At 41.5% G+C, this 26739-nt stretch overlaps 1 protein-coding gene across 1 annotated transcript; it reads left to right on the forward strand.

The window, feature by feature from the left end:
• The first annotated feature begins 6275 nt into the window (after positions 1-6275).
• LOC145415364 (uncharacterized) lies at positions 6276-13181 on the forward strand. The gene is made up of 3 exons (XM_080284649.1): positions 6276-6404; positions 9488-9608; positions 12857-13181. The coding sequence occupies exons 1-3, from the start codon at positions 6281-6283 to the stop codon at positions 13077-13079; spliced, it is 468 nt and encodes a 155-aa protein (XP_080140775.1). The 5' UTR covers positions 6276-6280; the 3' UTR covers positions 13080-13181.
• The last annotated feature ends 13558 nt before the right edge of the window (positions 13182-26739 follow it).

Below are 26739 nucleotides of genomic sequence, written 5' to 3' on the forward strand. Positions count from 1 at the left end.
TCTTAAATCTGAAGCCTGGACTGATAAAATAGAATGTGTTATGCCTCCCCGTTTGTCCAGTGTATTTGTACTGATGGTGCCATAGAGGAAATACAAGGTCTGACAGTGGATCATCGAGTGTCCTTTGTGAAGCAGGGTAGGGTTTGGAAATTGTATGTACGGTACTAGTGTTTGCTGATGATAATTTGTTGCTAAATGATGATCAGTGGGAGTTGTAAGGTTTGATGAATAAGTTTAGAAGCGTGCGTGAGAAGGAAACAAATGGGTGAATGTAGCAAGGAATAAAGTTATGTTTTTTAAATGAATGAAATCAAGGAGCTCATTGTGCGGCTGCATGGTCAGGAAATGGAGAATGTAAGTGCATTCAGGTACTTACGTACTGTGATGAGCAAAGAGGGAAGTTTAGAGGATGAAGTGCATGAAAGGATACAGCAGGGATGACCGGTAACTGGTTAACTGAAAGCAGTGATAAGACATAGGGAAATAGGCACAAGAGTAAAAATGTAGCACGACAGTATTGTGATCCCTACTCTGACATAAGGAGGCAAAGCTTGGATCCTGTTGGAATGACAAAAGTTAAGAGTGGAAGCAGTGGAAATGAATTACGTGAGAGGAGTGTGTGGAGAGACAGACGGATGAGGAAGTGAAGAAGCGTTGTAGTGATGATAAGGATGTGTTAGAAAGCATTAGGGAAAGTGTCTAGAGGTGGTTTGTCTGTGTAGAGAGAATGGTGACTTTGAGACTGAACGGGAAAGTGTGATGTGAATGAGGTGAAGAGGAGAGAGGAAAATCTGGACCAAAGTTGAGATGGAGGGGTGGAGTGGAGAGGGTTACGAGTAACTGGTGATATAAGTTGGACAGTCTGATGGTGGAGGACAGAATGACATGGATGACATTCATTTGTAACCCACCCTTCTGGAAGAAGGGCGTCTGGCAATAGATAAACAGATAGACAGGTATTGTTCAATAGTTTTATTCAGAAGCGCTAGCACAGTTATTTAATGTGCTGTATCAAGGTTGTTATGTATCAAGACTAATTTATTCAGAATGTTGCATCTTGAAATGGAATATTATTGTTTAACTTTAATTATTTGTCCGCAGAAGAATAATTTTCTCGAAAGTACTGACCGAAAGGCTACTTCTTTAGGGAGAAATGGGTGTAGAGGCAAGATCTGGCCACAACAGTGTCGACCAACAGTCTCACCTTGACTCTATTCAGCCTCATCTTGTCGTAGACCTGGGGGTTATATTTCTGCGAGATGACCACCACCACCGTGGGGAGGTGCTGGGGTGGACCTAAAAATCCATTTGTTGTGCGGTATTCCTCTCTTCATGCTCCATTTTCCCCGGATCCTTGTAAGTGGCAGGTGGACCATCCTCTTCTGGACCGTCGTCTTCTAGGGATGAGACCTTCTGGTGCCCTTGTGTAGCCGCCCTGCGCCGTGCAGCCTTCAGCTGTTCGCGTATGTCGTGGAGGGGGCAGGTACAGCTGTACGTAGACGGTAAACTCCCAAGGATTTATAGATATTAAGTTTGAATTCTCCTTGGGATTGGGGCGTTTCTTGGGAGGTTGTGCTCGTGGTACAAACTGTGTCGGCTCATGGATGGGTTGGGGTGGAGGTGTCCGTTGCTTTTGTTGAGCTGTCCTGTGGGTGGGGAATTTGCTGACAGCATTTATTGGCTAGGGAGTGGGGCGAGTGGCGAGGAGGCGTCGCACAAGTTGCATGTCCCTGGTCGAGATCTCCTGAAGGGTCATATATATAGTGAAATGTTCCCTTATGGTGCTCAGGAGGACTCTCAAGAGGGTGTTGAATATACAGTATGTTGTTCTCGGGTAGCTATGTTGGTCTCTTGGTATGCGGCAGTGACGAGCCGCCTAGCCTGGATGAATGTGTCATCCAGGTTGCCGTCGTATTTGAGGGCGTCCAGTTGTGACAGGGTGACAACTTTGCCCAGGGATGGCGTGACTGCCTGTTTCACTATTTGCACAAATAGTTCCCATTTCAATTCCGAGACGATTTTAGCAGCTATACTGGATACTGCCTTGCCCAGGTGTGTCAGCGTGAGAGCAATTTTTTCTCTGTCATTCTCAAAACCAATGTCTAATATGGATTTGACCATAGCCAGGTATACATTGATGTCATAATGGTTGTGGTCGAATTTTGGCAATCGGATGTGGAGTTTGGCCGCCATTGTGCTAGATTTCCTGTTTTTGTTCCTCCTGTGTTCTGATTGGGTCAAGAACCACCATTGGCCACCATTACTATGCTAGGTGTTATCAGGTTGACTTCTTGCCCTAAAGACACTAGCTCCTGAGCAGGGTCCTCTTTCGAGACCAGAACTAGAACCCCCTAACAGAGGAACAGGGCATAAAAACTCGGCAGGCTACCTCAACACATATACCTGTATTGTCTTAATTCAACTTCCTTACAATGTACAGTACATACAATGGTACACAAAACAAGGCACAGGTACAGTGACAGGCTTATTAGTGGAGGTACTCACAACATGCTTTACATACAATGTGATTAACCTCAGTCGGTAACATATATAAATAATGCATAGGGGTTGGAGATACAGTCCATATAGTCCTTCTCCCCACAGTCCTTGTGTATCGTTCTTAGTTTCTGGACTTTAGTAATTTCATGGTATGTCAAAGTACACTGTCTATAGGTACGTTCACTGTTGGCTTTCACTGCATCACTGTTCAGAGTTCCAACACACAATACGAGTATGGTCAGTCTCTATGTCCCGACGTGACACTAGGGTTGCACTGTAGAGTTTCTTGGGCTGCTGAAACCTGGGTCTAGTCGAGGTGCCACCTGGGCGTAGAGGGTTGGCCCACGGGCGTGCCTTCCCGTAGGAGGTACGGAACCACTACAGGGGGCGTCATGGCCCGGGCGCGGTTCTGGTCAGGGGAACAGGGAGGCTCCCTCCTAGTGGAGCCTCGATCTGGTGAGTGTCCCTCGGGACTGGGACTGAACAGGGTCAGGAGTCGTTCCTGACGCCTCCTGCTCCGGCTGGAGGGCCAGAGTCAGGCGGAGCCTAGGAGATCCTGCCCTGGGGTCCGGGGGATGTCCCTGGGAGGCTGGGAACTGCGGTCGCCAAGCTGCTGGGGTGCTGTCAGGGATTGGTTGCTGTGTCCCCTCCAGGTGGCGTCCGTCAGGTCCGGGCGTCAGCCAGGGGTGATCCGAAGGGCATGGATCCCCTCCTCAGCAATTGGGCCCTGCCGCCACTCCTCAAACTACAGCTCCTCCTGGGAACCACACCTGTAGAGAGGATGGGGAGAATGTCCCGTGTGGCCTCTGGGTGGAGAGTGGGGCATGCCAGGGACTCCTTCCGATGGGGAAGCCCTAGAGACTGTGGATGAAGGGCGTACGGTGGCCGACCCTTCCCTGACACGGACTGTGGCTGATGTCACGGTTCCACAGACCCTGAGGGCAGCAGCAGAAGGGCATATTGTGACCGACTTTCCCCGTCATGGACGATGGCTGATGCTGTGGCGCTGCTCCCGAAGGAGCAGGAGGTGGATGAAGGGCGTATGGCGACCGGCCCTTCCCTGGCATGGACTGTGGCCGATGCCGCAGTGCCGCCTCCCTCTGGTACATCAGCCGAAGTGCGTACGGTGGCCGACACGTCCAACCCGGGGCGTACTGTGGTCGCCACCGCGGGGCTGGTTCCAGGTGTGGCTGCAGCAGAAGGGCGTACAGTGGCCGAGCCTTCCCCGGCATGGACAGTGGCTGATGCCGCGGTACTGTTTGGGACTGTACTAAGACAAGCCCCATCTCGATAATGGCGAAGGCTGGCCCGGCCGAGATGTAGTTGGCCATTACTGAGAGGATGCTGCTGGTCATGTTGAGGGGAAGAGGGGCGTAGGGTCGTGACGTACCGGGGCCCGTCTCGCTCGGACCCGGCGTATCCCTTACTTACCCTTCCGTTGCCTCTTCCTGGGGTGGGGGTGGGGTTGCGGCTCCGTCCTAGTGGGGGGGGGGAACTCCTCGGAGGTGCGTATCTCACATCCTATACTGTACTACTGCTGTTGGAGCCTTTGGCAGTGTGGGACGGGGACGTAACGGTATTTTTGGTTATTTTTTTATCCAAGGAGGGGCACTAACCCTCCACCAACCCACTTGTTAACACGTAGGAAACACGCGTTGATTGGCTATTAACGAATTAAATGATTTCCTGGTTTACAGGAAATAATTTGACTTGCCAGTCAATGTAAAGCTACCCTGAAACAGTACCGCGACACTGAGTGGATGATGGGCGCTCCCACAAAAAAAAAAAAAAAAAAAAAATCTTTATAGTTTTTGCAAAGTCTTTTCTGAGATGCGTATTTGAGTAGTATGAATAACTTAGATAATCTGACAGTCTGAAAAATGATAAACTGTAATTCCAACTGCAGGATGGTCGCGGTGATAAACGTATTGCCTAGTTTTTCTTGGAACTGGGAATCGGTGCTGCCAATAGAGCGCTTTAGACAATCCTAAAAATTATTGACTCGTATCCAGGGCCAGATTTTGTTAAGAAACGCTGTAATCTATAGCTTTACTTCAAGCCTTTGATCAGTATTTTAGTAATAGTCTTGAGATTCTAGACTTTTTAAAATATATTTCTATACTGCTGTGTACGCTGCTACATTTCAGCACTTCAGCTGCGATTAGTCAACTCGCAAGACTGTAAACAAAACACTGGGGAGGATTACTGTCGTTGCTTTGTGAGTAGTTTTTGTTGTTATTCTTTCACGGGTGTCGCCTATCCTTTAAATGATGATAGGGAGTAGTCATCTCTTTCAGCTGCAGTAGATGATGCATATATATTGTTTGGTAAAAACTGAGTAGGGTTGGGAAATGTTTACCATATGAGATGAACGCTAATGCAATTTCTTCACATTCTGCAAGAGCCTAGAAGTAAACTTTTTATTTTGTGTAAATGTGTATGTAAATTTCCCTCATAGAATATAGGGGTAAACATGTTTGTTGATCTTATGGTCATATCACCTAAACAGACGATCCCCAGTCTCTTGCTCGTGGTGGAGTAGTTAAAACCTGGATGATGAATAGATGACCCCTCACAGAATAAATATAGTGGTCAACATTTTAATAGAATTCATGGTGAGATTCACCTAGCCTAAATAGATGAGCCCCAGTCTCTTGCTTCTGATGGAACAATAAAACTTGGATGGTTAATAGATGACTGTATACAGCAGACCCTCACTTTACCATGAACCAGTATGCAACGGATGGCTTATACGATGACAAAAAAATTAGGACCTTTTTTCAATATACTGTACAGTACAATCGTTATTTTTGGTCATGCTGTCGCTGAAGCACAAGCTGACAATTATTTGTGTGTTCCAAGATGGCCTATGAATTCAGTCACTATTGGGTGTATAAGTGTCAGTGATGGAGCAATAGTATGATATTGGAGTTGTTGTTGAGTAGCCCTGGTCTGCCTGGCCTAACACCCCCATCAACCGTAGGCAAACAATGTCCCTGGAGGGCCATCCCATGCAGTGAACAGATGTTCCCTTGTGGTAGACAGGCCTTGCCACTGCAAGGTGCAGGGGCAGGGAAGAGTGTGGAGGATTGGTTCCTAGATGGAAACCTCTTTTGCATCTCCACCCAGTCAACAGGGGCACCAAAATAGGCTTGACATCATTATTTGATTATATGGTTACTACCCAGTGTTGTAAATAGTTTCCTTGGTTGTAGGAAACCATTAGGCATATCATTCAGTGTATAGCCACCAGAAGTGGAAAGAAGGCTCATAAAAGGTGGCAGGAAGGATGAGAGAAATAGGAAGAGAGGAGGGCAGACACTGAAAAAGAATGATAAAGGTGAAGGAAGAATTAGGCACCAGTACATCAGGTGAGTGGATGATGATTGCTACCACCTACCATCCTGTTGTGGTAGAGTTCAAGCAGCAAGTGCAGTACAGTGAAGTGAAATAACTGTGGAACGAACTTGGGTGAGTTGAAACTAACTTTAAGACATATTTTTGGTGGTAGGCAGCAAGTGAAGTGCAGTGAAGTGAAGTAATTATTGGTGTAGGGGAGTTTGAAACTTGTTTTTAGACTTTGTTGGGTGGGTGACCCTTGGCCAAACACATATCCCCATTGAGCCCACATAGTACTGTAGTTGACTCATTATATAATAATTGTTATGGAGTGAATTAAACTTTCAGACACATCCTTCTCGTAAAATGAAGGCAAGCTATGTTTACATACTGTATATTACCATAATGATCTTATTTTCAGGGTGACAGCCAAGTTGCAGATATGTTTCATCGAATGTTTGGACGCCGGAAATCACCGGTACAAGAAGACACACCCACAGACTCAGGAGTAGAAGCAACAGAAGAGAAGCCAGATGTTATCAGTCCAGATGGCTTTATTGTATTAGGTATGTTGTGCTGTGACTGCCAGATTATACTGTACTCACTATTATGGTATTGTTTATAAAAGGCTCCAACATGCTTGCATGCATTGGTCTTGGTCACCTAATGGCAGCTCTCCTCACTGCTTGATCTCTGGCAGCCTCCCTGATCAGTTCCATAGCCCAGGTCACGCATTATTGTCGTGCCCTACACGCCCTCAGTAACCAGTTACACACTTTGCACTGTCTTGCTGAGCACGATGATTGACTTCCAGTAATTGGAGTTTGGTAGCATGAAAACAGTAGCAGTAAGGAGTGTGGAGACAAGTCCAGAGAGAATCTTTAATAATAAAATTAGAATAAGATAATGAATACTGTACTGTATCTCTTTCTGTCCCAATTCCCTCCCGGACTACGAAGAATAATTGTTCCACACACTGAGGTTCTAAGACACAAAGACAACTTCTATTCTAATATTAGCAGTTTTGTACAAAACATGTACAGTTTCAACAAACAACGTACACAAAGCAATTACATTATTTCAGCAAGACACATAAATCACTTAATACTTGGAGTTTTAACTCAAACACAGGCAAAATCTAATACATGTGCACACAAACAGGTAATTACTTGCTAATTACACTCAAGTACAAGTACCTTAAATGCAGCTCAGTTATCTAGCTTAACTCCACCGTGGCCGCCGGCGTCGAATGATGTTTAGCCGATAAGTGGCTGCCGGCGTCGTTTAAGCACGGCCTATAAAAAACTGCAAAAATTTTTGGGAAATGAACGAACGTTCTGAACGTCTTCACACTGACCTACACTACACTCCCATACACCTCATCAAACAGTCCAGAGCCTGCTGCTGTGATAAGTGGAGTTTCGATTTTTTCGCTCCTGGCCATGCCTAAACAAGCACAACTACACCCAATATCTCGACCCAGGCAGAACATATCATCTTTGTCCTCTCTTGCAAAACACACACAACCACTTATTTACGATTATGAAGTAATACAGGCACATACAAAAAAGACATGATAATAAGTGCAAAGTACATTTTTGTCATGGTATCTTTACCTATTTCCTCAGGTTTGCTGTAATGGTTTGGATCATTAGATGCAGTGCAACTTGTAGAAAACTGTGAAAACCTTCGGAAAGTGAACGAAAATCTGGGACATGAGACTGACCTTGACTTCACCCTCTCACATATCATCTGTCAGTTCGCCACCTGCTGTCGTGACAAGTGGATGTACGATTTTTTCGCTCGTGGCCATGCCTAAAAACACATAGTTACACCCATTATCTCGACCCAGACAGAAAATACAGTCTTTTTCCTCCCTTGCAAAACACACCCACCCACCCTGTTTACGAGACAGCAATACATGTTGCAAAAATAAGAAGGTAAAATGAGAAAGATGAACGTAAAATGATAGAGAAGATGAACATGTTATTACGGAAAAAATACGTTTTTCTCCATCTGTAAACGTATTTATTTCTGCTTTGTATCTGTATTCGTAATAATTAGACTTATTCTTAGGTCTGTCCTTACTCTGCCCTTGGGTGGGAAAGGAGGTCCGGATGATGATGATGATGATTATGATTCTTAGGTCTGAAACTGCATTACGATTCCATTTTTAGCCATGCTCGTGGTGTGGGAGCTCGAAGTTGCGACTCAACTTCCGTATTGCTAATTGGATCTGACCCTCCACTTTATTCTCTCGTGGCAGAGTCTAGCTTTGGAAGACATGCAATTTTCTCATTTAGGACCGAAAATTCAACTCTTTCGCTCCCTTTTCTGAGCATGAGTGCAACGATAACGTAAAAAATACTGTAACTCGAAACTACTGTAAACATATTTTATATCCAAAAGGTGAAAAAGTATTCATAACTTTTTTTTTTTCCAGCCATTCCTAATAGATTATGTTCTGAAATCATTCAATACCATCATATCTCATATATGCACAACATTTCAGCACCATTCGCTTTGTTTTGGGAGATAAGAAAAAAAATAACAACATCTGCCCAGTTGCGTTGCGGCAATGCCCCTGGGCGACAATATCGGTTGCCGATATATCTGCAACTTCCACGCTTCATTGCAAGCCAGAAAATGTGTCTAGGAAGCTGGGATTTGCACTGTTAGGTGCATCTGAACTTTCTCTTCAATATGGCAAGAAAAAAAAATCAATTTTTGAAACTTCAAAAAATGGCTCCGGTGTCGGCCTGGTGTGCACTGAAAATTGCAGGCCTTCGGCCACGGAGGGGTTAAAAATTCTCTCATCGAACATGTAATGTTCACTGTTACACAATAAGGTTTTCACTGAGTTGAATCCTGTCTATTTACCCCATGACAAGGGACAACATAGCCATAGGCTGACGAATGAGGATGTAAAGGAGCGTTGTGGTGTGGATGTGGATGTGATAGGAAGTGTTATGAGGAACACACTGAGGTGGTTTGGCCACGTGAAGAGGATGGAGGGTGAAAGACTGACGAAGAGAGTGTATGTGAGTGAGGTGGAGGGGGGAAGAGGGAGGGGGAGGCCGAGGATGAGATGGAGGGATGGGGTGGAGAGGTATATGAGAGAGGGGGGTGAGAGTTGGGAGCAGGGCAGTGAAATGGCTGGGGACAGGACGACGTGGAGGCGATTTGTTTGTGGCCACCCCAAACGGGATTGAGGCGTCTGGCAATATATATATATATATATATATATATAGTGTATGTGTGTGTGTGTGCATTTGTATATATAGATAGATAGATAGTATGGATAGAGATATACCAGCATTCACTGATGTAAGTACACCTGATACCTTTCTACCCAGATGGATTGTCACTCATACATTTCACCTCCAGTCATCCATTTTAGTCTCTGATGATCATCACCTTATCGTCACCTTACCTTCCTATAGTCATTCATAGAGTCTAGCTGTGTATAGTGAATTAGCTTTCATGCTCATTTGTTGTTTGATTAGTGAGTAGTTCTACTACAAGTTGTCATGCCCCTGTACACCATGAGAGGTAATAGTGGATTAGCTGTTCACCACATTTACTTCCTTTTTCAGTCTTCCAGCTTTATAATGCTATAAAGCTATACTATATTGTTTTCAAATTTCAGATGACCCCTCTACTGAAAGTGCAGTATTTGACCCTGCTCCTGGTTATACCGTTGGTGGAGCTAATGCCTTTCTTCCTTATGGACTTGACTCAAGAAAATCAAGTGCCAATGGACCCCAAAGGTTAGTGTTAATGTATGTTGTGACCTGTCAGTTTTATGTGTGCGTGTGTGTGTCTGTCTGTATCATTATACTGCATTGTGGAATTCGTCCAATGTTGCCACACATTTAGACTACAAATAAACCATGACTCAAGTTTGCTTGTACTCCATCTTAATCTTTTTTTCCTACAGGTACTCATCTAACCCATCCAGGTACTGTCGTACATCCATTTGGTAACATTCATGTTGTCTGATCTTGCTACATGACAAAGCTGCTTCAGAGCACATCTCATTTAATAATCTGTAATATCCTTTTCTCACTACACCATTTACATACAGGCAAGTCCCAGTTAACGAGGAATCTCTTAATGAGAATTCACTAATATAAGGTCTTGGAATTTGCACCACCAAATGTTTAACAAGTAGGTAAAAATCCGCTCTTATGAGAGTTGAGACAAGGGTTGCGCCACAGCTGTCTGCCATGTTTACCTCGGCAGCTAGGAAACGAGTCGTACGCTAGCACTGCCAACCTCTTCTCTCCTTATCTTTGTAAACATTCTTCCAGCCAAGCTTGCCCAGGCAAGGTTGGTCTTGAAGCATGTTTCTTTTCTGTGCCCAGGATTACTGTATCACCATGTCTTTTAAGCATTCCATTGCGACCCCTAGTGCTTCCAGTGCTAAATGTGCTCGGCTTTCTATCTCTGTTGCCCAGAAACTGTTGAAAATTTTTTTCTTTCATTTTCTAATTCTGTTTGGTGTAATACCCTCTTGTATTAACCCCTTATTCCAGCTTAAAATGATCAGAAAGTCAGTTTTGGTGGTTTGGGGGGGAGGTTGCTCAGAGGCCTTCCCCCTAACCCTGTTTTTCCCATAAGTTCTTCACTTCGTTTAACAAGAATTCGGCTGATGAGCAAAATCCTTGCACCCAATTAGCTCGTAAGATCAGGACCTGCCTGTATTTTATTACATGCTTGCCTATTCACCAAGTGCCCATTTGCATGCCATGAGCAGCTTTTCTGTTAATCTGTCACCCATGCCCAGTTCCCTCTAGCTTTGTCCATATTTTATTTTTATATGTTAATGTCAGTAAAATGGTGTGATAAACTCTGTCTGCATGCTCACAGGAGTACATCCAATCACACAGCCACAATCGGCTTCTGAGGTATTTCTACTGTGTTGCACACTTTTTTTTCCTTTTTTTTTTTTTTTTTTCCCCCTACTTTGTCCCCTCTAATTTCACATGCTTTTTGCACTGTCTGGCCTCTCTCTCCAAGAATGTCATGAGAGTTTCTCAATTTCAAGTCGGATTATGTACAGTACTGTAATGGGCAAAATTGCTGACATCATTATGTAGTTGCTTTTCCAGTCTATATCCACAACCACATTGCCACTATTGTACTTCGTTGGCCAAACTGACCAGGGTAGTGCAGCAACAGCATCAGCTATCCTGTACTCTCGTGTACATGCTATCCACCTTCCCCTGCCTTTGTTAATCTCTCCTATAAAAGATATTTGTGTTGCACTTAGCACATAATTACCTTCCCTTCTCTTCAGTAAGTCATGTTCAGTTCCCCCACCCTTTCTCCCCTCTTTCTTGTTTCTGTATTTTGCTTCTTCAGCCTAGTGTCTTTTATGTACCAAACTTATTATTATTTTTTTTTAATCTGTGTTCTTCCTTTTGACCTCACATTGTATAGAAGTGTGATACAAGATTACCAGGACAAATAAATAAACTGTTCACTCCCATAAGGTCTCACCATCTTAACAGTAGGTCAAAAATTATATACAGTAAACATTATTTCTTTGTAATGTAATTTAAGTAATGGGTGGTTTTCATCATCTGCAATATCTTGCTCCGTGCTGGGAATCACCAAGCTGCGGATGGAGTGGCAGAATGGCTTTCAGGTTGCTTTTTTCAGATGTGCTTCTCTCACAATCTTGGTAATTTCATTTCTTTCTTGTTCACATTGTGCTGTTCTACTCTTCTGACAGTCTCGTAAATGTTACTTTCCGAGATGTTCTTTGAATATGTTCACATCTCAGAGTTTCTGTTTATCCATTCAGCAGTGTCGCATTTCATTCAGTACTGTGTTCTGGCAAGCAATAGCCAATTGCTGTCAGCTTTGGAATTGAAATGGCATAGTTATCCATTTTTTTTGGACTCATACGAGGTGCTACCCAAAAGTTCCAGTAAATTGAACAGAGGGAGCCAACCGTTTGCAGTTTTGCCTTTTGCTGTTAGGAGTCAGCAGCACTCCTTGTGCATCAGTGTGGCCTGGCCGTGTTTGTGAGCGGATGTGTTGTTGAGCAACACTTACAATTGTAATGTAGTGTGTAGGTGATTTGGTGGTTTTGCAATGGTGGACCTCATAGAACAAAGAACCTGCATCAAATTCAGTTTCAAGATCAACAAGAAAACAATGACCATTCTGGACAACCGTCAACGGCAACACCACCAGAAAACGTCAGAAATGCCTGTCAGGCTATCCTTGCAGATTGTAGACAAACTATCCATGATGTTTGTGATATCGTTGGACTGTCATACGGGAGCGTGCAATGCATTTTGTTGGATGTGTTGGGCATAGTACATGTCATCACTTTGGTGCTAACACCCACCGTCCGTACACCTCTACATGCCACCACTTTGGCGCTAACACCCACCATCCGTATTGAATACATGCTAGGGCTGTCTCATACAGGACTGGTGTATTGGTATTAACGGGGATATTTTTACATGTCGGTGGGTCGTCTTGTAGATCAGTAAAGTCTGATTTTACGAAATCAAATCCTTAACTTGTTCCTTGCCCCAGCAGGCATTTGATCCTGGGTCTGGAAGGACTACAGGCCACCACTCTACCAATTGAGCCACCGCCTCCCCCCTTACGGGATTAAGGCATCTAGCAGTAGAGAGAGACTCATGGGTAATATTGTTGGAATGGTTTTAGGATAGAGGGTTGAGATGGACTGCTTAGGGTGGTGACATATTATCCGGCTTAGTGCTGAATGGATAGCCAATTGGGGGTACTGACAGTATCTGGCATTTTTGCAATACATGGTGTGAAAGGGGGGTTAGGCTGAATTAGGCTGGATAATTGAGAACTTACTGGATTTTAGGTAAATTTCTTTGGTTAGTTAGACTTTGCTTTTGTGTGTCTTCTTTTTCCATTCTTGAATCTGGTATATACTGTTTACAAGTAGAAAATACCATAAGGTTAATGAACAGAATACTGTAAACTAATATGCTACTGCTGACACTAATTTGTCTTGCAGGATGTTAAGCGCCGACATTCAAACAGCTATCGATGGCATACCGTTTAAACTTGGCTCCAGTGTGATGCTAGAGAGCAGTACAAAACAGGTGTCTGATGTGGTGACCATAGACTTGAGATCACGAATCGACTCTTTTAACTGGGATGAGTATGAATACAGCTTTGAACTAGAGCGTAGTATTATCAAGGAATTCGGAAGTGCTGAACAGAAAGAGTCATCATGAGTCATCATTTGTATTTAAGTATTACTGTATTTTGAATTGCGGTACATTTGTATTGAATTGCATAGATATTTTTTGAGGGAATGTCCATACTGTTCCTCAGTCACTTACGGCCCACTGTTTGACCATACTTTAACCTCTTCATTATGAAGACATATTGTTATTTGATTTTTATTGTTTTCACCTGATTTTATTCAGTTATGGAAGACTTTTAAAATTGGAAGGGTTAGATTAGATTCATTAACCCCTCCACCACTAGAGGTCCTTATTGAGTATGAGCAACTCAACTGGCCTACTGCAGCAATCTTACCTTCTTATGTTCTAATGTAGTTTAGTTACTCTTGTAGGAGCTGCCTAGCAGTAACCAAATGAACCATTGCAGTAAGCTTCTCTTCTTATGTTCTTATGTACAGTAATTGTTAGTAGCTAGATTTAAAAAAAAAAAAAAAAAAAAAAAAAAAGGCCATCAGAGTGAAGGGGTAAACGGGGCTCTTTTCAAACTTCTGTCAGAAGTAGACACAGGTTAAAATGTTCCTCATAAAGCTAGGTGTGTGAGTCAGATATCTTATTAGTCAGTGGGTCAGTAGGTGATTTCATTGGAATGAACACTTTTGCATTTAGCTTGACAGTCAGTGGAATTGTTTTGCCCTGGAAGTGATATGAGAGTGACTAAATCAGTTGAAGCACATAGCCTTGATATAAATAAATGAATAAAAATATATATATGCTTCAGCTTGACATGAAAATGCCACTTCTCATGAGTGCTCAGTAGTAACAATAGATTACCACTAGAATATGGTGCTAGTCATGATGTGCTGTGGGAAGGATGTAGAACCATAGCATTGTGTTTTTCTGCCACTGAGCTGCATGAAATAAACTACAAAAGGATTAAAATCTGGGTCAAATGAAAGTGAAAGAACTACAGGATAGTGTGCATTTTTTTTTTTTTTCTTCTTTTGTGTCAGTGGGGTGGAATACAGAATTTCAAAGGTTTAAATGATGAGTGAATGTGCATACATGACCTAGTGCATCTCATAGTTCTCCATTGATTCTGTTGCATTTTCCTGTTTCCCTTCCCTAGCTCTCATGCACTCCATAAATAATAGTAGAAGACATGGTTAGAATGGACATCAGGAGGAGGAATGAATGTCAGTGGAAGTAATATGTTTTTGATGTGCACATTAAAATCTGTTTTAGATTAAGTCAGTTGTTACATATTTGTGAAAGTTATATACAGATTATACGGTGTACTACTATGTATATAATATATAGTGTTCTGTTTTATGTAATCCATTGGATATATATTTTGCCATATATTAAAAGTTTAAAGATCATGACCATAAGTAATAATGTCCAACCTTAATGATTACCTTCAGTATGATGATACCTTTTCTAACATCAGTAAACTTACCTTGGGATAGTAAGAATAAATTGCCATTATTATTCCCTCCAATCCAGTGACATGCAGTAAGCCTACACTATATTGAACCTGGTTAATCTAAACTTTGTCTGTATTGACCTCTCTGAGCCCCCAAACAGCCTTCAGATATATCAGACAAGGCAGTCTTATTGAGGTGTTACAGTTGCCAGACTCAACAAGGGAGAAGAAAGTAGTAATTGTAATTTTTTTTTCTTGTTCTGTTGTTTGTTGTTGATTGAAAATATTCAGTATTTACACAGTATAAACCCACTTAAAATTGATGTATAGCTGTAAATATATACAGTCTGTTAGGTATTAAAATTGAACCTGGGGTCAGTATTTTTCTTCTTATTGAACAAGCTATATCGGACTGTTGGCTCTATTGTATGTTTTTCCCCCTATTAGTTTGATATTCCAGGGCTTACTGTATTTTTCATTTTAATCAGTTCATCCCCATATACTTTTATTAACCTTAGGCAGGATCTCTGATAATGAGAGGGTCGGTGAAGTTCCTCCAGTTTGAAAATTTTCTCCTTAAGGAAATAAAATTTCCTGAAGATAATAAGTTTGTTATAAAAATATGTCATTGGAGTGATGGAAGTTAAAGGATATCATATTTAAAGGGTTATTGGAGATGGTTTGTGATCTTTTCAGTATGAGAGATGTTTCCCAAGCTGAATATAATTATGGTCTGATGCACAGAGGGATGCCAAAGATAGCTTTAGTCCCATTTCCCTTGTGCAGTTTTTTAGATGTTTGTTAGTCTAGTGAATAAAGGCACTCCAACCAGCTGTAGCCCTTGAGGGGCTGCTTTTAATGGGTGATTGGGGGTATACTGCATATATAATGTCACTCAGGGACCTGCAACTGGTCACTATTGCCTTAAATGTTTGAGCTTTGTAGCCTAGCCCTGGCCAGTACTGGGTTAATTGACTGGGAGTAAGAAGAATACATTAAAAGAGGAAGTAATCATATGGGAAGGGTTAATTAAAATAGTTCCTAACTTTTTCAGTATGAGAGATCAATCTAGTGTTGACTAAAATTGTCTAGAGGTAACAAAAATAATGTAAACAAGGTGTCATCATATGGAAAGGGTTAAAGGAGGTAGCTTTTAGCCATTTTAGTACGAGAGACTTTTGTGTTGCTAAGTAAAATGGTATAGAAATAATAAGAATAAAATAAAATGAGGGATTATGATACTAAAAGGATTATTATTGCAGTAAGCTAAGAGAGCATGTCCATTGGCCATATTAATGTGGGGTAGGAGGCTTTCATGAATGTTTTCCTTAGTTTATTTCATTTTACAGTTTTATATTCTGTTGTATGCTATAATATTCATATATGTTTCATGACAATATAGATTGCATAAATAACCTACAAATAGTATATTAATTTATGTAATTTTTGGCCCGCTCATGCTGCCCGTATTGTTAGTCCTGTTTTCTTGCCTGGTTTCTTCTTTTGGTGTCTTGTTTAATTGTTGCAGGCACTTTTACTCTTTAGAATTAACTGATTCTGCCCAGACTTGGACCCAGTGACCAGCCTGTGACCTAATTTTGTCCGCAAGGTTTTTGGTTGCTAGGCAATGACTCATTGCTTAGCAACAGCCAAAAAAACACATTTTTCATACTTTTCACGTTTTGAGCTGTAGAATCATTAATAATGGGCATAGAATGCTCTGACTTTTTTAGGCGTAATCTCGAGGTCATTCCAGATCGGTAGTGTGCCATCCATTTTCCTCTCTATCCTCTAGTTTTTGAGTGGCAACCCTGCCAAGATTGGCCTCAGTGTCCTTAGCAACCAGTAATGGTTTTCAAAAATGCCCCCTTAGTTCCCCAGCGGCTAGATGGAATTGTATGAAACTTTGCTTGCTTATGGACACTGAATAGTACTACAACTTTCTACTGTACACTTATGCGATACTTTGGCCAGGTCAGGGGTCCAAGGTCATCAAATGTGAAAAAGGCAAGGGTCAAATATCATCAAATTCATTTCAGTGGAAAATCGCAAAAATTACGACTAGGCTCATGCTAAATGCTAAAGATCTGAAGGTTATTGACCCAGAAACATGATTCTTGGGTGGGATGTTGTCCTTCAGTACCGCTATATAGGAATGGCATCATACCAAAACTCACATCGTCACTGACAAAGCAACGTCCACTTAGAGCTGGTCATCGTCGCTTACCAGCTTGTTTTTATTTGATTCTTGCTACTAGCAGATGATTTTATTCAATTTTAGACAGACTCCTAGTATTCGAGGGTTTAACCCCTTATGAATGAGCGACTTATCAATTATACAATCGCGTGGGGCGGCATATTTTCAGAAGAATAAAGTATCGAGGAATAAGCCTAAACATGCACAAATCGATGAAAATGGATGAAAAATGAAGGAAAGAGGTGTTATTTACATGGTAATACATCTCTACTGGCTGTAGGAGGAGGAGGGGATGAGGGAGTGAGGAGCATGAGCAGGCAGCTTATCACCAAGCACGCCTGAGGCAAGGCTAGCGAATTCTTCATTCTATTTCTTTTTCTTCACCACTGTACACTAAATTTATCATTTATGCATTATTTACACTGTTCAATGTCTTCAAGATCTTATGTATGTTTTGTTTTCTATTTTACTTGAACACTTATAACAGTAAAACTTGCAACCTGTCTTGTTCTTCCATCGTCACTGTAGGTACTGACCCTGAGCGTGACTAGGTGACCGTGGGTGCTTGTTTCAAGGCTTGGGTGGGTAGAGGGCAGGACGGTAGGTAACGTGGATGTCATATCATCCAATTTCACCAGTAAATTAGGACAGAAAATGGCCAAACGTTATGTAACGACGCCCGCCTCCTCATGCATGGACATTATGTAACTCCGGCTGCCTGTTAGGAGTTAATAAACCCTGTACTGTATCTGACTCCTGCAGTTTAAAAGTCTCTCCTAAGCCAAATAACATCATCCCAGGTTAGCAAGAATAAAATGAAAAATAGATAATTGGACTGAAAGGGTTAATGTCATAGATACACTAATTCCCCATTTATCTGATGCTGCATTACCTGACATACATTATTACCTGACAAAGCAAAAACTCAGCTGAATTAAAGCAATATTAATTTTTTTATTGCATTAACCAAGAGTTCACCACTCCCCGCAACACTCCCATATCATCAGTGATGATCATCAAAACAGAAGTCTCTGCCCACTCCACCTTAGTCACAGAGAGTAAGCTGTTCAGTGTTGGTGCGCATTGAGTTCATCGTAGAATTTGTGGCCTTTGTTGCCATACCATAGCATTGGCAGAGGCTTATGTTGCGTGCCATTGTGCTGTGTGCAAGCCTGTAGCTCCTGTGAAAAATAATAAAATTTTACAAAATTATATACAGTATGCAGTTGGTGCCAGCCTGTCTCCTCTGTGTTATGTAACATAATAAGTAACCGTTAGCAAAATAGTCTTAGTGTCTGTAGCTCATTCTGTGTAAAATAATAAAATGTACACAATTATGGACACAGATGGCACTAGCCAGTCTCCTTTGCGTTACATAACTTTTGTTAGCTAGTCACATGCTTTTGACTGTGTAAATCCTTGTATCCATGGCCAGACACTTTAATCTCATAAGGGGTGGCCTCAAACAAATTGCCTCCATGTTGCCCTGTCACATGCCATTTCACTGCCCTTCCCCCAACATACACCTCCCTCTCAAATATATCTTTCTATTCCATTTCTCCATCTCATCCTCAGTCTCTCCCTCCCTCTCCCCTCCTCATCACCTTGCTCACATACACTCGTCTAGTTAGTCATTCACTCCATCCTCTCCAGTTGACCAAACAACCTCACTGTATTTCTCCTAATGCTTTCTATCACATCCACACCACAACACTCCTTCACATCCTCATTTGTCAGCCTGTCTCTGCATGTAACTCCATATGCTGATGTCAGATAACTCATTTCTGTTGCTCTCACTCTTGACTTGTGTCCTTACAACAAGGTCCAAGCTTTGCATCCATACATAAGAGTGGGGATACTGTCATTCGGCGACCTTTTTACTTCCATGCTCACTTCCCTATTTCATATCACTGCTTTCAGTGAACCAGCAACTTTTCTTCCCTGCTGTACCCTTTCAAGCATTTCATCCTCCAGACTTCCATCTTTACTTATCACACTACCCAAGTACTTAAATGCACTCACATTTTCTATTTCCTCACCATCCAGCCTTAGTGTTCATTGAGTGACTTCATTTCTCTTGAAGACCACGGTTTTACTCTTCCCTACATTTACCTTTGGAGTTTGTGTCTTACATACTCTCCCAGACTCATTCACCAAGCCATGCAGTGCTCTTTCGTCCTCATTTGGCAATAATACAGTAACAATTTTCTTAGGTCCCATAACTGAGTACAAGTATTCATTGTGAATAAGACAGGTCCATGGTGGAATATGTATAAAGGAAAAGCACTTTCAATAATTACAAGCACATTAACCCCATCAGGTTTCGGGTCTGTGCCAGAGTCAGCCACTCACACTGAACCACATCTGCATGGCCCAATATTTTACTTTGATTGCTCTGTGTAAATACACTTTTCATGATAGAATGTTGGTTTTGGTGTCATTTTGAAGCTGAATAGTTGTACTTTATCGTAGTATGTTAAAAAAAGGAGAACAAAGAAAATAAAATGTCAAAATGATGAGTTGCAGTTAGGCAAAAGGCAAATATTTATTTATATACAACAAAAAATAGTGAGTAAAGATATGTAAATTTGGTTTAAACTATGCAAAAATACAATAAATTACCTTTACAATGATATACAGATTATGACAAGCCAAATGGTTTCCTGTAAGCCAAGAAACCATTTACAACACTGGGTGGTAACCATATAACCAAATCATATGTGCTCTCTACGTGTCAGCAAGTGGGTTGGTGGAGGGTTAGTGCCCCTCCCCGTAAAACAAATACAGTAACTACAAAGTCAAATGGCCACCCCTTACGGGATTATGGCATCTGGCACTGGATAGATAGGTAATTTTTGCGTTTCATTGTGCAGTAAAGCAAAAGGAAAGAGATGCACAATTTTATTTTAGTCTCGGCCGCATATTTGCTTCATGATGTTTTTCTTTGATCAGTCAGAGTAAATACACTTTTTATGATAGGATGCTGGTTATGCTGTTATTTTGAAGCTGAATAGTTGTACTTTATCGTAGTATGTTCATAAAAGGAAAACAAAGAAAATAAAAGTCAGAGACGAGTTGAAGTTAGGCAAAAACCAGAAATTTTATACCTTGCTGTAGAAAAATATTCACCAAGAATAAAGTTATAAACAAAACCATGAGTCAGACCAGCTGTGCAGCACTGCCACACATAAAGACTCTTTGTTATGATGCATAAATGCGATTTATGGTGAATATTTTACAAAAGTTTCTTAAAATGACGATTAAAAGCGTCATCAGAATCTCTGAGGTTGGATTTGAAATGACGATCGAAATAGTCATTTGAATCTCAAAGGACATATGAGTGGTTGTGTAAGAATTGTATAATGAATATATTAATATGACCTTGAGAAAATCAGCATCTAAACAGGTTTTGCATATTGACAGAGAGACCTGGGTGTTGTACTTCCTGTAGAGAGGTTGGGAGGGTTGTATGGCATTTTCTTAAAAATTGCATTATCCAACAGGGCCTGGTTGAATTATGATGGATAAAATCTATATGGAAATAAACCGGTTAGGATTAGGTGCTAGGGAGTCTCATTAGATGATGATAATACAGTTTCACATTGTGATATAAACCAGTTTCTGTAGCTCACAAGATGATGCCAGTACAGTACTTTATTCTTACTGTGCAGTACCCATAAGACAACCTCCATGTACAGAAAGTCCTTGCTATATGTCGCCTTTTATGACATTCATTTTTACCAGTAAGTAACGTATAGAATAATTCTTTTTAAAGTTGCCTTAATACTTGTGAAGCTAATTTTCCCCATTTCTTCCACTTCACAGCTCTGTACCAGTTGTATGGAAAAAGTTATGGTATTTTGGAACATCATAGTCATATGGTGAGGACCTTTTTAATGCATGTGCTGTGCATTTGCCTTGCCTGTAAAAGGCTAATGTTACCATGAATGATATTGAGCTTGTTTTTGTTTTATATAAGAGTTAATATATTTATATATTTTTTGTACAGAATATTAACATATATAAATCTCAAGCATTAATATGAATGTAGGGAAAGTAGGAATTGCTCTCTGTAGTCTGTGTTCTGTTAGATATAGAAGGATTTCTTGCATCTCTTCATGAATCCTTTGAATGCACAGAATGTCCTTTTTTAGTTTATTCTTAAACACCCTGTTTAATGTAGCTGGTGAAAAAAGCTGCTCATAATAAAGAGATTCATTATGGCTATACAGTATCTAACCCCTCCATTTCAAAGAGTCATGAGTCTCCAAAGCCAAATAAACGTGTCAGGAGATGGTAAGCATAAATTAAAAGAATGTCACATAATGAATAGTTTAAAATTAAAAGAATGTCACATAATGAATAGTTTAATGATGTATATTTGCATATTCTGCCTTAAAGTTATTCTGCCTGTATTTGCTGTTTATGTGTTTGATATACTGTATCAGCATGGTGCTGGAATGGGATGCCTTTATGTGGTGGCATGCTATAACCAAGTGACTCCACTGTCTGGTCATACAAACTTCCCTTCAACAACTTTCCTATCATTTGAGAGGAGAGTGGTGGACTTCAGAAGTGGCACCTGAAGCCTACGGTTCACTGGGTTCATGTTTCAGATGAGCCTGAAGCTACAGCATCATCTTATATCAACATAGATTGCATGCCCAACATATTTGATAATAGGGATGATTCACGTGCCGAAGCAAATGAGGGAGGAAGAGGTGCTAGAGAGCCTCCTAAGGTATGAGGATATGACCTAAATGTTACTCAGGCAAGTGGGAGAAGCATTTGCATCTTCAAGGTACAGTAGTATAGTAAATCCTTGTTATAACTTGCCTTTTTGAGGTTTTGTATTTGCTATTAAGTCCACCAGGAAATACATAAAATTGCATGTTAACTCTTGGAATCTGGGTGATGTCCTGTTTAATTTATTCTTACTGCCACAAGACAATTTCATTCAGTTCAAGTTAGGAGGGCCTCCTAGTATGTAAAGTTTATTGATGCTATAACTCATGTAACTCCTTCATGAAATGTTTTAAGCTGAATGAAAGTGTTTTGGCTAGAGTAAATTTAAGAAAGATGTCATCTGGATTCAACAGATTAAAGTTCCATTGGAAATTGTAGATATTGATTCATCAGCAAGTTACCTTCATATTTAGACAACTGTAAAAGAGGACTACTTGTTTAGTGAAGTCTGGTACAGTACAGTGGGGTCTCCCAATATGCAGGATCTCAAAATGTGAACTTATCTCAGGAAAAAAGATAAATTTTTTGATTTGCAAAATGTGATTCAAAAATGCAAATCCGTTGTCCGAAAGCATGGGAAAAATGATGTTCATGCTCAAAATGGTGGTATCCGAAGCCAACACCAGATGGCTGATTGGTTTCCCATCCTTTCCCTCCCTCACGGCATCTTTCAAGACTCTCAATCTGTCTGCCCACGCTGCTCTCGCATATTGTTTTTTTAGCATTGTACAAGACCCACTCTTGTTCACCTGTTATATTGTGACCCCACCACCTCATTCCACGAATAAGAGGATCACTTTGGAGCTGAAAATGAAGGTTATAGATTTGAATAAGCAAGGTAAAAGGAACTCAGACTTTGGATGTGCACTTAGCTTAGGTTAATCAACAGTGAGGAACATTGTCAAGAACAAGGAGCAGATTTTACGAGCCATCAAAATTTACGGAGGCCAGCAAGTGGACAGGTGCAGTAAGGTTGCTAATCCTGCACTTATACAAATGGAGCACTACCTATCACACAACATTCACATTTCTGATATCTTTCTTTGAGCAAAAGTCTTTCATCAAATGATAGTAATGGGGAAGTACAATAAAAGCTCAATATAACGGACTTCAGTAGACCGGAATTCGCTTTTATCAGAATCAAGGAGCTGCTGCACTAAATTCTTGTACAGTGGGCTTGCACAGTGTGTGAGAGATTGGGTGGTCCTGGTCCTCGTCCACTGTGAAATCATGCACTGAGAGTACGTAATCTTATGGGAAAAATAATATAATTTATAAGGGAGGAAACAATGAAGAACCCCTGAATTATAGACCAGTGTCCCTAACCAGCATGGTTGCAAAACTGTGCAGGAGACTCCTGAAATTCCTGGAAGAGATGAATATTTTGGCTGAAAGTCAGTTTGGATTCAGAAGTGGAAGGTCATGTGCTTCCAACTTGTTGAGCATTTACTCAAGAGCAATTGACGTGCTACAGAAGAGAGATGGTTGCGTGGACTGTGTGTATTTAGATTTGGAAAAGGCCTTCGACAAGGTACCCCATAAGAGACTATTGTGGAAACTAGAGCATATAGGAGGACTGAACAGAAACCTCCAGGAATGGATGAGAGACTTTCTGAGAGACAGACAAATGAGGACAGTAATAAAGGACAGGATGTCTGGATGGAGAGAAGTAACAAGTTGAGTCACCCAGGGGTCTGTGTTGGCACCAGTAATGTTCTTGATTTACATTAATGATATGGTAGAGGGAGTGAATAGTTATGCAAGTCTGTTTCCTGATGATGCAAAGATCCTAAGGAAGGTAGAGGCAGAGGAGGACTGTAAAATGCTGCAGGAGGATCTGGATAGGATACATGGTTGGAGCCAGAAGTGGGAAATGAAATTCAATGCAAAGAAATGTAAAATATTGGAAATGGATAAGAGTACCAAGAGGCCATCACTGAATTATTTGATGGGTAATGAACCTATCACAAAAGTGAGAGAAGAGAAAGACTTGGGAGTGGTGGTCCAGGATAGTTTGTCTCCTGAAAAACATATTAACAAGTTAGTTCAAGAGACGTATAAACATGTGACTAATATAAGGGTAGCTGTACATTCACTAACTTCACCTCTTTGAGAGAGGTGAAGTTAGTGAATGTACAGCGAGGTTGATGGTGAGGAATTGGAAAATGTGAGTACCCTGACACATGCTTCACTACCATCATAAAAACTCTTGACACCACCTAGCAGCTTACCCTCTACAACGTACACGCACAAAACTTTCCACAATCCTTCTGTGTCCACTTTGTCATATGCTTTTTCCAGATCCATGAATGCCATAAACACCTTATGGTCCTTCTCACAAGCCTTCTCTACTATCTGTCTCACTGCAAATATTTGGTCCACACATCCTCTACCACTCCTAAAGCCACCCTGTTCATCACTTACTAGGACTTCTGATATCTCTCTTACTTTCTTTATAATAATTCTTCCATATACCTTCCCTACCACACTCAGTAAGCTTATGCCACGATAATTCTTGCACTTACTTCGTTCACCTTTATTTTTGTACAGGGGTACAATCACAGCCTTTTTCCACTCTGCAGGCACAGTTTCACTCATCCATGCTTTCTTACATATCTCCAACAAGCACTTCATTCCATTCTCTCCACTACATTTAAGCATCTCTGCATACACCTCATCAACCCCAGCTGCTTTCCCATTTTTCAGCCGCTTCACAGCACTTTTCACCTGTGTGAGTGTCACGTCTCCTGGCACTGCATACCTTCTCTGCACACCCCCAGAACCAATCATGTTTACAGCTGCTCTGCTCTCTCTATCCCCATTCATCAGGCTTTCAAAATATTCTTTCCATCTGGTCCTTACTTCATCTCCATGGGTTAATAATCTACCACCTGCATCCTTCACACCATCTCATTTCTTTCCGTTTTCACTTCTACATTTCCGCACCTCTTTCCAGAATATCTTTCTATTTTCAGATTAGTTCGCATTCATTTTTCTTCCTAGATTCTCATTTACCTCCTCCTTTTTCTTCTTCACTAGTCTCTTTACATGCTTCTTGCTCTCAACATATTCTGTTATTTCAACTGTACCCCTATCCTGTGACCACTTTAGCCACTTCTTCCTCTTTTCTTCCATCGCTATCTTTACCTCCTCATCCCACCATGCCATACCTTTCTTCTTTGTTGTTACTCTTGCCACACCACACACCGCTTTAGCATTCCTAACTAAGCAATCCCTATATGCATTCCACAGTCTGTCCAGATCCATTTCATTCCAATTCAGTAATTCTAACTCGTCCTCTACTTTGGTCCTGTATTCATCTGCCATTTCTTTGATCCTCAGCTTCTCAACTTTCAGTCTTTCTCCCTGACTGCTTCTCTCTCTCCTGATCCACCTCATTCCTCTCAGCTTGATCTTGCATACCACAGTCATATGATCGACAGACCTCCACATCGTCCTCTCACAGCCCTCGTATAAGCAACCATTCCCATCATCGATCTCTCTACAAGCACATAATCAATCAGGCTTCTTTCAACATGATCCCCGTTTCCTCTATACCATGTATATTTATGTGCATCTCTGTGTTTGAAATACGAGTTACAAATGCACAACCTCCTCTCCTGACACATATCCTTTAGTCTCTTCCCATTATCATTTTCTCCTGGTACTCCATAGCAACCTATTATGTCATCCTCAGGACCAGTGCAAACTTTTCCGTTCATATCCCCCATCACAATCACTTTATAGCTCCTGGGCATTTCTCCACTACTTCACCCAGCTCATCCCAAAACCTGTCTTTCTCTCTCTCATTCCTGTCCTCACATGGTGCATATGCTACAATCACTGCCACTTTCACCTTCTCAAACTTGACCTTGACATACATACATCTCGAGCTGACACATTTGTAGTCTCTCATTCCACTCTGCCACACCTCATTCATCAACAAAGCAACTCCTTCCCTGCATCTTCCTCGCCCATTCATTCCCGATCTTATACATTTCACACCCTCCCACTTCTCCACTTTGCACCCTTTCATCTTCATTTCACACAATGCCATCACGGCATATCTCGTACTCTTAAACACATTCACCACTTCCACCCTCTTGCTATCCTCATCCACACCTCTCACATTCCACATGGCCATGCGAGTCTGCCCATTTGGCCAGGGCCCTGGGTAGGTATTGGGCCCTCTGAGGCTCTCTGAAACGACTGCCATGATTAAGTGATTTTGGATAGAGGAATCTGGGGGACACTTAACCCTGCCAGAAACCCCGGTTATATGGTTACCACCCAGCGTAGTAAATTGTTTCCTGGGTACAGGAAATCATTTGGCTTGTCACTCAGTGTAGAGATCATATGGCACCTCTACACTGAGTGAGTGGATGATGGGCACCCCCATCTACTAGGTAAACATATGTATGTGCACTGGCAGTGGGTAGGCATTATTAAATTTTATTTATTTCTCTCATATATTTAAATTATTTATTTGAATACTATAATTTTGTTTTAATTATTGTACGAAAAATCTATGGATAACCGAAATCGCATGAAAAAAGTTCACGTGAATTAAGGGATTACTGTGGATTTGTGTGCCCAGTGGTAAGGTCAGTGCCAGTGTAGGCCCCAGAGCTATGGTTGATGCAGGTATGGGTCCCAGTGCTAAGGTTTGTGCAGGTATGGGCCAGATTCCCCTCCCCCTAACCTGTTCCTGTCTGACTCAGAGGCTGACCACTAGTGCCTGTAAGCACAGTCCCCCAGCCTCGGGGGGGACGACTTGGAGATGACTCGGACCAACACAGGAAGGACTAAAGGTGGGTTGTCATTTATGGCTCAGTCTTGGTTAGGTGACTTTGGGAAGTTGAATTGACATAACTCCACTTTTATAATGTGTTTCAATGTACCGATTTACAATAAAATCGGTATATGATAAGGTATGACCTGACGTAACCCCATCGTAAAACAAGTAATGGCTGTACTGTACCGTATATTTCTTTTAAGCACAGTACAGTTTAAAAAGTCCAAATTAAGATTTTTTTTTTCCTATTATATTTTTATGGGTCCCCAGACGTTAAAGCGAATGGATGTTGGACGTTAAGTGGAACATGGCTGTACAACAGAGTACTGTATTCTTTGCAGGAGTGATACAACTTAATGTACTTAAGTTCTGAAAAACAGTGTTCCATGCTTGGAAAAATCAGCCTTGTTGAACTGGTGTCTACTTTCAGTACTGACTGGTCTCTTTCAATATCCCAAATCACCTATCTCTAAACTCGCTTCAAAGAACATCAGAGTAGCTACTGTATTTACAGTGCTGAACCTACTGTGCATCAGAGGATTTAGTG

The sequence above is a fragment of the Coenobita brevimanus genome, chromosome 102, assembly GCF_032717465.1.
Source record: "Coenobita brevimanus isolate Jiangsu-jjx chromosome 102, ASM3271746v2, whole genome shotgun sequence".
Classification (NCBI taxonomy): Eukaryota; Metazoa; Arthropoda; class Malacostraca; order Decapoda; family Coenobitidae; genus Coenobita; species Coenobita brevimanus.